Source organism: Mesitornis unicolor, unplaced genomic scaffold, assembly GCF_000695765.1.
Source record: "Mesitornis unicolor isolate BGI_N332 unplaced genomic scaffold, ASM69576v1 scaffold3469, whole genome shotgun sequence".
Classification (NCBI taxonomy): Eukaryota; Metazoa; Chordata; class Aves; order Mesitornithiformes; family Mesitornithidae; genus Mesitornis; species Mesitornis unicolor.
Genome location: NW_010206382.1, coordinates 41348 through 54887, shown reverse-complemented (window position 1 = coordinate 54887; position 13540 = coordinate 41348). Strand labels below are relative to the sequence as shown.

At 41.1% G+C, this 13540-nt stretch overlaps 1 protein-coding gene across 1 annotated transcript in view; it reads right to left on the bottom strand.

The window, feature by feature from the left end:
• The window catches only part of AFF2 (AF4/FMR2 family, member 2), a gene marked incomplete at its 5' end in the record, with an annotated part of 31911 nt that extends 19718 nt beyond the window's left edge, over positions 1 to 12193 (bottom strand). The window contains 5 exons of the mRNA XM_010191716.1: positions 28 to 167; positions 2082 to 2316; positions 8229 to 8353; positions 10479 to 11498; positions 12031 to 12193. Of these exons, the coding sequence (XP_010190018.1) occupies positions 28 to 167; positions 2082 to 2316; positions 8229 to 8353; positions 10479 to 11498; positions 12031 to 12193 (1683 nt within the window). The remainder of the gene's footprint in view (positions 1 to 27; positions 168 to 2081; positions 2317 to 8228; positions 8354 to 10478; positions 11499 to 12030) is intronic.
• Between the last annotated feature and the right edge of the window lie 1347 nt (positions 12194 to 13540).

Genomic DNA, 13540 nt, shown 5'->3' with positions numbered 1-13540 from the left:
CTAGCACAGAGATCCAACAACACTTACGCATCATCAAATGTTATTTTGGGTCTTCTGGGCTCAGAATTCCCATTGGAAAGTGCTGGCATTGTAGACCAGATGTCTGTTTCTAGATGGCTGGTGTCAAGGAGAGCGTTGGCTGTTGGTGTATTGTGAGATTCTTCCTCCTAGAAAAAAAGGGACTGCTACGAACTCTTCATAGTTCAAACACACACCTGCCAACAACACAAGTGCTTACATCCACCTCCCCCCAGAAAAAACCCCAAAACCTCACAAAACAAAAACCCCAAAGAAAAGACTAATGTACAAGGTAACACTCATATACACCCAACTACATCCAGGTTACCTCACAAAACCACCCTTCCATCTTTTATAACAAAAGCCAATTAGATTAATTAGGCAATATGACTCTACCTCTGACCCCACACCTGCACTCAATGACTTACACTCTCAGGTGAAGTCAGCCTGGATATCAGTGTTACTGACTGCAAACACAGGTTAAAACAAGGGTGGGGATATCTAATGCAGAAGAGCTGAATGGAAACTCAGCTTCATTCAAGGTGTATCACACTAATATAACCTTTTTTTCTATATTATTATTATTAGCTAACTGTCAGGTGTCTGAAAAGTCTGCTTGATTTCAGCAAGGAACAGTTTCCTCACCCTGCCTACACAGAACAGAGGGAAGAATGAAAAGAAGAAGTCAGGAGTTTTGCCTTTGCATTGATTAAAACCAGAAGCGTAGCAGAAGCATTTAAATCAGGCAACTGCAACTTTCAAGCTAGGTCCACAACCAGATAAACTAAATTGCAGATGAACCAATGAACTAGGCAAAGAAGTCTAATGTATTTTAGAGGACAAATATTTAATGTATCAGGGTAATAGATAAGCCAAGGATAAATGTGACTCGAGATGCTGGGAGTGAGAGGAAGTGGCCCTGCTGTTTACATAGCATTGTTTATTTGCTGACATATGCAGTTCGTTTTGGCATTGATTTCAGTTGAAGGCGTGTGTATTACTCTCGCAGCTTGAAGTGACACAATGATATCAAAAAGCTACAGGGATGAATGAATAAGGTGAAGTGATTTGTCACCTACGATCCAATGCAACTTGTGAGTTTTACCATTACAGTTGCAGGGTAACAACCTCTCACAAAGTGGTGAACTGTAAAGAATACGGCTATGGATGTCCTTTTCTGAGGCAGAATTTTCTTCTTGTCTTTTAATTTTGACAGTGATACTAAGATACAGTTTGAACGATATATTTGAAACCCTAGAGGGAGGACTACTTTCTAAAATGGGGCAAAAACCCTGAAGTTTCCCTCTTTAATCTAAAAGAGGATGACAAACTGATTGATTTTTTTTGAGAATTTGCTATGCTGTTTGGGCTCTTTTTCACGCATTTTCAGTAAAAAACCTGTATGAATCTGGTGAAAAGCAAGCAAGAATTGTCTACGTGAAAACCTTTGATGGAGAGATGACCCTAACAGAATGACATTTTTCTGGGGGAAAACCCAAACCCAAACACGGTATCTAAAAGCTTATATATGTAATTCATTGGAAGCTGAGGGCATGCAAACCTGAGAGAAGGGATTTCTGTGCTGAGTGTGCTATGGATAGGTAGCTTTTTTGATAGATTTGTATTGTCTTTTTAGTTTAGGCTGCAATACTCAGTGTAACTACAGTGCTTAATTCTGGATGAGAACCTGAGGTAACTATTTAGGTCACGGATACCAAAATTCTTGAAGTGTTATTTTCAAAACGTCTTGTGTTGCAGCTACAGAGTTAAGGGACTAATTACAGCTAGTTGGTGGCTAGAGAGGATCCCCTTTGAGGCTCAGGGACCGTGTGTTTCAGGGAGCGATACACAATGCCAAGCAGTAGCCTAAAAATGACCTAAAAATGGAACTTGCAAGAACTGCTTATGCCTGGCTCTGCAAAGATCCACTCCTTGCTGTTCTTAAGTGGGGCTACATAAACATTTAAAAATAGATACTGGGGGAAAAAAAAATCAAACAGAGCAAAGCTAAGTTGATTTTATTTTATCTTGTTCACTTCCAGCAACTGAGGTTGGTTACTTACACAGATTCCTTTGGGGTTAGAAGAGGGTTTATTTTCATTCTTTCTGTGTTTAGAAACAGAGGAGGAAGAGCTGCTGGTCTGCAAGGTGTTAGTGATGTTGGTCTCTTGGCTGAAGGAGCTGTTGTCACTGCTGTGCCGCCGGTGCACGGGCTCGTCCAAGAGGGGGGATAATGGAGGAGGGAACAGCTTCTCTTCTCTTTTTTTTGCCACCTTCTTCACCGAGCTACCGTTGCTCCTGGGACACAGACAAGAACCAGTTGCATTTCAAGAACATTGGTAGCACAAAGCTCTAGAGTTTATTTACTGATAAGCCAGCGCTGCCTTCAAATATGCCATGCAGTCCCCATGTCCTAGGAGCTAAGTCAAAAGGGGACAGGCAGCGAAAACAGAAGAGCTACCTCTGACTTGTCAATGGCTGCAGAAACCTCCTGCTTTGGAGGACAGCTGCCAGTGCATTAGTAAAATTGCACCCAATTTAAATGCTAATTTCAGTCAGTCTTCATTTGAGAGGTCATAGAGGTTTTGACTCAGCAGAGTGCTGGAAAGTTTTATGCACGGGGTTAGTTCCTTTGACATCAAGCATAACTATTTATGTGTTTAACATTAAGCATCTTTTTAAGAGGAGGATTAGGGCCTAAAATAAGCAATCTTGGCAAAAAAAACCTTAATAGCACATGGCACGTGAACCGAAAAAATAATTTATAACAACTACAAAATGATAACCATAACAATAACAAGGTAATAATTATTTGACCTCTAGAATAAAACCACTGATCAACACTATATTAAAATGATACACTGTAGCTGGCAAAAGCCCTTGAGCAAATATTGGTTGATGAATTGAACGTGATTCAGAAAATGAATGTGGTTTTGACCTGAAAGCTCAAGTAATATGATAATCTATTGTCTGTTTTATGTACAGAAATTGTTAGCTGGCAAGAAATGGTAGCTGTGATACACAGTAAAAACAAAAAAAAAACCTGCTAGGCCTTTCTCTTCTCAAATCCATCAAAAAAGAAAAAACCAGAACCCAACAGCCCACTAACAATTTAAGATGTTAATCTACTCACAGATTTTTATTTTGGGTACTGCCCTAGCTCAGTCAATGAAGATAACCTGAATTTTAATCTTTTGTTAGAAATCTAATATTGCACTGCATGATCATTTACTTTTCATTATTGTTGACCAAAATTTCAATAACAAATTATGTCAACAAGAATTTAATGTTTTGTTTCCAGTCACTTTCAGTCAGTGTCAGGAATTACAGATCTACTTTTCCTTAAAGTAACCAGGGAAAGCAGAGAAGGCAACACAAGTTTCCTTACTGCTCATGTTGGAGCTCGCTCTCATTCCAGTCTGGCCTCTTTAGCAGTTTCACCAATACCTACTCCTGCTTTGGTCACTCCCCTGCTTTGGACCTTTGGTGATACAAAACTATTTGTGAAACCACAGACTAAAATCAAGCAAACTCCTTATGTTTCAGTTTTTATAGCTTTTATAGCTTTTGTACTCAAAACTATTTTAATTTGACTGAAGCAGAGTTAAAAACATCTTTGGAACTCTCTGATATTAAAGATCTTCACACTGAAGAAATCAAATGAGCACAGAATTCATAAGTAGGACTGGTATGGATGCTGTCCTGCTCAGAAAACACACGGGCCTGAAGAAGATCAGGTTGGAAGAGACTGGGAGTTCTTCAAGGAGGCTGGCTTTATGCACACGTGGTCCTGCAACACGTCCTCCAAAAAGTTCTCACTCAAAACCTCACCTGTTAGCTTTCTTTCCCCCAAAGGGCATTTGGGAATGCAGACAAGTTAAGATAGTTATAGCATAATAATACTCTGAACACCTGAAGAAACCTCAGTGTGAGCCCATGGCCAAGTCCCCTTTAGAATCTGACCCTGCAGCACCAGTGAGGTTCCTCACCGCATCCGTGGCTGCTTCCAGGGCTAGTCCAGGACTCTGTCACTTGCACACAGTCAACCACTGCATAGGGAAATTTAAGGCACATATAAAGTAATTGAAACAACATTCCTCAGCTGCTGCAGGGATGTGGCTGGATTAAGAGTACAAGAAAAAAATTATGGCAGCTGCGGGTACCATGGTTAAAACTTCACCAGTTCACGTCATCTTTGGATTCAAATAGAAGATGGGGCAAACAAAGACACAGGTGCAGCTCCTCAGCTTTGACACACAGGTCATCCTGTGAGCGGGAAGACTTAACCATAAAGGAAATTACACTTGAGGATATTTTTTACTACATAACTCAAAGAAAAAGAAGCAAACCAAAACACTAACAATCCTTTGTAGCTATAATGCTGTCTGTTGCTTTCTTTTCTTTTCCCCCGTATTTCCAACTTAACCCTATGAATTTTTGCAGGAATTAAGCTGATAATTTCTTTAGCAATGTTACCTCCCTCAGATTTACGCCAAAGCATTTATGTTAACAATAACCTCCATGGAATAGGTTGTTACCAGCAGTTAACCAGATTGTCACTTTGCTTTGGGCTGTTAATGGGCTAAGAAACTGGTCCTTGATTGCAGGAATCGCTAATTTTGAATGAATTTATTGCAATAATTACCAAGACTCAACGGTTTAATTTGCTGACATGACTGTTAGTTAAACTATATTTAAAATCTACGGAGAAACACAATAAAAGTGCAAGGATTGTTACCAGCAGTTAACCAGATTGTCACTTTGCTTTGGGCTGTTAATGGGCTAAGAAACTGGTCCTTGATTGCAGGAATCGCTAATTTTGAATGAATTTATTGCAATAATTACCAAGACTCAACGGTTTAATTTGCTGACATGACTGTTAGTTAAACTATATTTAAAATCTAGGGAGAAACACAATAAAAGTGCAAGGGAAAAATACAAGCAGAACTGATAGTCTTGTGGCTGCAGGGTTTAATCTTTGTGTCTTAAAAGACCAATTATCAAGGAAGAAGGCTCCCCATCTGCTTCTTTTTTTTCCCAGCCTGATTTCTTTCAGGGCAGAAAGCAAGCAAGCAGGCAACAAGAGGTCACGGTGTGAAGGAGAGTGAATTTCCATCTACTCTCACATTTCGAGCTGCCTTTCTTTATCCACTCCTTGTGGCATGCAGTGGTATCTCTGGCCTATTAGTGAGACAAAGCCATTGTCTATACCAGTCACTTGGTTTTCCCGTGCCTCTGCTCTCCCTGTCCACAAGGAAATGCCGCACATTGACGATGTATCTGATTTTCTGCAGGGGGCTAGCAGGGAAAGGTCACTCTCGCATTAGCGTGGACCATATGGCAGCAACTGAATGAAGCCGAGGTCGTCGTAGATGTAGGAGGCTGCCTCCGCGGAGAACCCTGACGAAGTGGAAATCTTGAAAAACGGGCTGAAATGCTTGCCTCACACAGACTTCTAAGTGTGCCTATTAGATGGCAGGCGTGTTTCACTGCTATGAGTCTGGTTTGAAATTCAGACTGCCAAACGTTGCCAAGTAGTGCTCTGTCTGCACTGGGTCTACCAATCAGGTATTCAGCAGCACATATGTACAATTAATGCTTGAACAAAAATTGCTCTGGCAAGCAAGTAAATACATATAATCCTCTGCTGCAAAGCTGGGAGCTGATCTGACAAAAATCCAGCCTTACAGCAGTGTTATAACTATGAATTACTTGGACAAAACACAGGATCAACTATTCCTTCATTTGCTATGAAATATCAGATATAATACAGTTTGAATAATTATATTTTAAGTGTCATGTCAGAGGCATCAGCCCGAGTGTATGAGGGAAGGAACAGGGAGATAACCAGTTGCCTGTGCAATGACTACATAATACAATGTGGCTTTTTGGTTGTGCAAACGGCTTTTAAGTTCACAACTGACCCTTTGAAATTTCTACACTCAAATTGTACATATAGCCATAGAAACTTGTGGAAATCAGGCATATAATTGCCCACATTAGACATGTAACCCTTTAAAAATTAATTGTGCATCTTTGCTTGCTTTATTGAGCCATATATTTAGAGAGAGATTACGAAAGAAATGTATTCAAAGACCTAAACCATCCATAGGCAGCCAGTGGGACCTGCAAAACACAGGTGTGGCCTATCTTTCACTGATTCACAGAGATCATGATCTTTCTGTCAAAACACTCTTGTATCTACAAAAAAGCCCAATGAACTTCTCTGAAGTCTGCCTTGGAAAACTTTCCGTGTTGGCACCGGGATCAACTTCTAATGGGAGAGACCTAAGGTTCCTAACTGAGTGAGAACATCCACCATGGGACATAACACCTTCTAAATGGATGAACATCATCATCACACCTGTTGGTGAATAACCTTCATTTCTCAAAGTCCTTACGTAGGGACTTAGGAGTTCTGAAAGAAAATGTAGGACCTCTGGGAATAAAGGAGCAAATGACAAAGTCTGTCTTTCAACCTTTTACCACTGAAGTGTTCTTTTACCCCACGGCCTTGAATAGTGTACTTTCAACTTCCCCTTTCTTCTGCCTCCCCTTAAAATTCTACATAACCCTCCAGAGAACAGAACCACTCCTAACTGCTTAAAAACAATCTGGGGCTCTCCAGCAATTTGTCATCTCACAGTTCAGCCAGCTCCCTAATCTTTTGGGAAATACATTGATCTACATTTAGTTGCACATCTCTGGGAGTTGAAGGCCTGAATTATCAAACAATATTGCATTTATTTCAAGTGAACTCAGAAGACACTAATAACAAATGCAACGGGATCCAAGTTTCGATCACTGCAATGGAAAAGTAGTCAGAAAATGTAGCTTCAAAACTTGAGGCAGATGAAAGAAAAATCTGGCATACGAAAATAACTACTGATGGACACAATTATATTGTAGCTTCAAAACTTGAGGCAGATGAAAGAAAGATCTGGCATATGAAAATAACTACTGATGGACACAATTATATGTTAACAGAGAATACCAAAGGCTTGAAAGCTCCGAGGAATCAAATTAATGACCTGGAAAACAAGCCCAAATTAAGAAACATCAGGTTGGGAGTGGATCCTTAGGGCCTGCTGGCGACAAGAATAGAAAGACTTTTTTTAATGGATTGTGAAGGTGTTGGGAATGGATAATCTTTGATTCCCTCTGCAATATATCTCTGCTCATTGTATTTCTAGCAAAGACAACCAGGCAACACCCATCATGATGTTTATTAAAAGTGCAACGTGTTACAGATCCCATTGTAACTTTCAACTCATCTGCCTCTTCCAGACTCCAACCCTGATATTCTCAGCGGTAGAATGTTAGTGCAAGGACTGAAGTTACTCTGTAATTACATCAGTATAAATGAAATTATGCACAACCTTCCTTACGGATTTTTAAATTTGTGTGCTATTTCAGAAATCACTTTTGAACATTATTTAAATGTAAACACTACTACGATCAAACTGTTTTCAGAGGCACATTGTGGGTTTGATTCTTTGCTTTTCCTAGGGCGAAGTAGAAATAAGTGCCTCATCTCAAAACTGTAAAAGAACAGAACTGATGACCGAAGGGAATTGGACACTGGTTATTTATAGAATGTTAATCTTGTGATTGTACTAATCAGAATCATTGTTTATGTAGCACCTGTCTGCTCAAGCATTATAGCCATCTCTCAAAGACACTCTGAAAGGCACAAACTATTTGATTATATATCCGCTGAAATACAAAGCACGTATGTCTGAAACATTTAGGATGCTCACCCTTGGCATTGCTGTATACACAGTTAAAGAATAAGGGCTGCTGAAGTGAATAGCAAAGTCACTATTCCATTTAATAGAACTGTCTCTTGCAAAAATGATTTTAAAAAATAGATTCCAGGCAGTCAAATAAAGCCCACTTTTAGTAGGATTCTCTGGCCATAGAGGTTAAGGATGATGGGGGCAAGAAAGAACATTGACAGGATGCAGTGTGGGGGTAGAAGAGTACACCAGGATTGTGGTGGTGCTCTGAATTCCTGAAGCCCATCAGAAGTATGAACGAATCTCATCCAAAAACGTATGGATCCTCTTCCTGACGGATGGGAATAGCAACGCCGGGTCACTTACACTTATAGGCTGTAAAATCCACCTGGCTCTACGGCAAGGACATTTGTAGAACAGTACTGTAAAATCCCTCGTGAATGTTACGTGGGGTAAAAAAAAAGAACTTACTCTTTAGTGCTGGTTAATCTGTGATTTGGTATCGGAGAGATACAAGGTGGGAGCAGGCATGAAGCTGAAGGGTCCTCCAGGCGCTGCTTCTTGCTTTCAACAAAGGTATCCAGGCTTTCCGGCTGCTTTAACAAAAAAAAAGTAGAGCTTGAAAGATGCGGCATTTATGGACAATTTCACTTGCCGCTAAAAGGAGCTCAGGAATCTCAGTGTACTTCCTTTACAGCAGCAGCAGTTAAAATACTGGTCTAAGAGCAGCGAAAGTCACCTGAAATCAGGGCTAACTGTGCTCCAAATACATGACACGGAGTTATACAACAAGTGACACAGCCAGATAATTAGGAAGCAAAACGCCTCATGTGCTATAGTTATCTTCTGTAGTTCTGGAATTTAATTAATAATTCAGATGGAATGACTTGATAGCACCAAATCTTACTCGTGTAAATAGCTTTTACTCATTGACTTAATGGAAGTCGATGGGACAACTTCCCTGAGTAAGTATTCCTCACAGGATTGAGAGACTGCAGGACTGAGCTGAGGCTGTCATTAACAGCGATAACTGTTTCAGAATTTGCTTTGAAAGATTCCCTGATGCATGACTTTTGTGCCTGAACCAGGATGATACAAGCAAAGCTGATTACTGCTCTGTCACTGGAACCTTTGTATCAGCCTTCAAGCCCACTAGTAGATGGCTAAAGTAAATCTTTTAATAGCATGGTTTAGAAACCAAAATCAGGCCCTCCCTCCCCTGTTTTAACTGTTGATACACGCTCAAGTCATCCTAATTGGTTTGTTTCCCCTTGGGTAGCAGTGAACAATCACACAGCAACTGAACGAGCTGTTTCAGAGCGTAGCTTATGTTTGTACAATCCCAGAGTGAGATTCCTCATTTTGCTACTTCCCGATTCAAAGTCCCAGTTAATGAAATTATGTGGTTCCAAATTTCATATAACCTTCCCTCTTTTTTCTTTTTCTTATACCCGAGAGCCCTTAGTTTATTTGCCAATACCATACTCTTGTTTTAGCCAAGATTACTTTTCCATCATATTGACACTTCACTAAGTCACCTAGCGAGAAGGCTTTTTGTAAAATTAATATACACCCTGGTGTACTTACACATACACATAAGCATGGATGTTTATACATCCCTTTCCTCTTTCTTTTTTTCTCCTTCCTTCTTACATCTCTGCCTCCTGTGTACAGCTAGAATATAAATCGCATAAAAACCTGCTGAGTTTACTCATGTGATTATTTCCACTTAATTCAACAGGGAAGGAGCCAGTGCAGTGACTCACATAGGCAGGGGTACAGACCCTGTGTCTGCCTGGCACTGTCTGTCTTTGTCTTGTATTAACTCTCTCATACCACTCTGCTGGATCTCGTACCAAACCACTCAGGATTTCAAGAAGTCCACTAGAACAGACAGCAGAAGTCACATTCACGACGATTTATAGAATTTGGGGGGATATCAAAAATATGCTATGATGACTTCTCACAGACCATTCTCAGTACAACCATCTCAGCTGAAAAAAAAATGACTACAAAAATTCATTCGTGATATAAAACTTCAGTTTCTTTTCTGAAAACACATTTGGTTTGAGGTGCGCTGTCACATCCCACAAGATAGGATACCCTTGGGCATGAATAACATAAAACACATGATAAAACATAATGCCTCAAGTCAAAACATTTGCTTTTTCAGGTAGCTGTGTAGAGAAAGCAGCTAGTTAAACAAATGATATTTCTATGAAACACATTTGTTTATACAACTAAACAATATAAAGACTAAATTCACCAGAATCACAACCAAGCACCATTCCACTGACTTGAATGAAGCTATGCCTGTTTACACCAGTGGTGAAAATGCCTTAATTCTGCAGACAATAAAACCCTGCCTTCCAAACAGCAGCCGTTATTTTCTGAGTACGGCTGAACCCATAGTAATACAAACTCATCATTGGGAATCCTTCTGCAGATTACAGAACACCGGAAATTAATGGGTAAGTGAACAAATACAGTGGAAAAGCTTGTAAGATAAATCTCAAAAAACCACATTGTTCATTGACTCTGTCAGCTGGAGTTTGTTTTGCACCAGTCGCTGATGTTAATTTGTAATGCACTTCTTTGTAAAAACAATAAAGTTATGATGCCTCCTTACAGCCCTGCTGCAGGTGCAGTGAGGAATCACCGACAGACCTCGAGGATGCACAGAAATGCAGCGTTTTTCTCTGAAAGGTGAAAACTACTTACCTTGTGTTTCCTTTTGGATTTTGTGGGTGGTTTCTCAACTGCTGGGGAAGGGGACTCTCGAGATGGTCGCCTGTGTTTCACATTTGCCTCTCTTGGTTCACTTTTCACAGATGCGGTCTCAAAAGGCTCTTGTCCAGGTATCCTAGAGAGTAAACTAAGGTCTATTTTCACCCAAAGAGATTTGAGTTCTTCATATTCTCTCAGTGGGGACAGAAGTTCATTTTGTACGATCGGGATAGGAGAAAAGAGCTGCTCCTCCAAGTCATTGCTGGTCTGGTCGCTGGATGTGTTGCTGCCATTGCTAGTTAAACTACTTACGCTGAGGATGTTACTGCCTGAGTCCTTCACTTTGATGCCATTGGCAGGCCCACTGCAAGCTGGCAATACCTTAGCCTGCAAGCTCTCCTCCTGGTCTGTATTGGAGTCAGAAGTAGATGAATCTGTTTCAATGAATTCCCGGGACTTAGGGACAATTTTGCTGGGGCCTCTGTACTTTTTCTTCTCTGAAGTGAGACCTGTGCTAGTTCGTGGCTCTTTCCTTGGAGCGGTCTTCCCAACTGCTGCTTTAGTTCGAACCTTTGGCTGCTCGGGGGGTTCCTGTGTGTCTTTCTCTTTGGGAGTGTTGCTGGTATTATTTGGTTTGGGCCAGTTATACTCTTCTACACTGGAAGTCCTTTCTACCTTTTTGGGTTGCTTTTTCCAAGTAGTCCTTTGTGAAGTTGGCTCATTATGAGCTGGTGACTTCTGCTTGGAGCTTTTTGCCTCTGGGGTTTTCTGGGCAACCCGCGGTTTGGCTTTCTCTCGGATGGGACTAAGGATCGCCCGGTCTTTGGAATCGGTCGGGGGCAGGCTGCTGTTGAGCTTCCCTTTGTTTTGCCCTTCGGCCTGCTGGTTGCTCTGGGCCTGGGAGCTGGTCTCGCTGTGAGGCTCATTTTGACTGTTGATGATGGTCTTGTTGTGGGGGTTCACTTTATTTAGCCATTTATCCAGCTGCCATTTGTTTGTTGAGGGTGGTTCAGGCTGCAGTTTGAAGAACGACAAAGAACAAATCTCAGACAGAAGCAAGGCTTTTCCCTTTAAACGAGAACGTTTTTAACGTACCCTTTTATTTCAGTCAACTCGTGGTGACTACGAGTTTTATGGGAGTATTTATGGAGTATTTATGGTTAATTAGGCTTCCTTATCTGGTTTACAATGAGGCCCTGGAGAAATTTAATACAACTAAAAAGTTTAGCTGGTCCCTGAAGACATAGTTTTGTCATGTTGCCTTTCCTTAGTCCCAGCTGAATACTGTGTCAATAGAATCTTCTCTAGCTACTGGCAAAAATCTAAATATTTCTTTAAAGCAATTCAAATGTAGGCCAGAAGGATTCTTCCAAAAGCTGGAATGAGTATGTGGGTCATACATGTAAAACTGTAAAGGAAGAAAAAAGTTGACAGCATCAAGCGGCACAGAACTCTAACATTTTCCTCACACGGAGCACAACTTCACTTCCTTCCACATTTCCTCCTCTGAGCTCCCACTGGGGAGGAGCTGAGAGCGCGGCTTTACCTCTGGCGTGGCACTGCGCGACTCCTCGTTGCACTCGCTGTCACTGGAGCTGCTCTCACTGTCAGAGTCGGACTCAGAGCTGCTCTCGGACTCGCTGGAGCTCCCGGAGCCGCCGCTGGAATGGGCCAAGCCGGTTGCGTGTGTTGCCGGCACGGGCAGGCTGCTGCGGGGAGAAGATCATCTTGTGTCAGCGTGCTGCTTGTCTTTTGTAAAGCGTTGCCTTGCAGGGAACAACCCAGTGAACCCGACTTTCCTCGGTGTCAACTCCCTCCCCTGCAGTACAGGCCAAACGAAAGCTCCAGCAGCCACCAAAGGAGCCACTCGGGTTTATGCTTCACGGGACACACTGATAAAGGCATTAACAACATTACCATCATCATCACCCTCAAATGAGAAACCCTTCAGTGTCACAAGCCTCAGCTTATTAGCCCAATGATTGCGAAAACTAACAATCATGCTTCAATAATTTATTAACGGAATCATGGTTTCTGCATTTTTTTTGCTGGTTCATTTATAATTTATGCTCAAAGAGAGGACATCAGGCAACTAATATTGGACAGGGCATTTTAAAAATTAATTTTAATGAATACTTTTACACCGCGGTGTACAAAAACGACGTATTTTTGACAAGTCTCCAGGGACTGCCCAAGAATTTTTTATTTATAGCTGTTTTTTCTCTCATGTTTACGATAATGCGGTGAGAAAGTGGCATTCATGCTGAAAATAAGCCTTTCTGTGAAATCTATTTTCCTGTGTGTTCAACTGTCCTCCAAGATGTATTTATTAGCAGTGCACTGGGTGTCATTGTTTTTCTTCAGCATTTATTTCTAATCTGAGAGGTTGGATGACCCCAGTTTTTAGCACTCCAGAATTCTGACAATCTGGGTCTTTATAGACTCATCTTTAATGTCAACCTTTTTGTCAGGGAGATAATCATAACGTTTTATGTCTCTTCAGCTGATCTATACCAAGACTTTTTGATGATTGATTTTAAATTTGTGAAGCTGACAAAGCAAAGTGTTTGAAAATTGACACCATTTGCTAGTACTCCTTTATGGATATTCAATACTTTACCTTAATATATCATATGCTCTGTGTGTTCCATATTGAGTGATCCAGAGATGCTACAAGTTATGATACAGCTTTGCCTTCATTTCTGCTACCTGCTTTTCTGCTTTCCTCTGAGGAGGATTCAAGCAAACCAGGTACATGTCCTCCATCCCCTTTCAAACCGAGATGCTATGCGCATCAAGATGCCCTCTTAAAAAAACACAGTAACCAAGAAACTGGAAGTTGGAAAAGCCAGAAAAACCTGATGTGTGACCCTGCTCTGCTAGAGTCTTTGCAAGTATTGCCATTGGCTTCTGTGACTATAATAGATGGTCTTTAATTTTCTTCTTACACTGAGCTACTTTCTCTCTCCCTCCTTGTTGGTAAACCTATCCCTTACGCTGCGGTTGGTAACGTAACTGTCTCTTTGAGCATTGCAATGGCCCTGCAGTGCCCATTG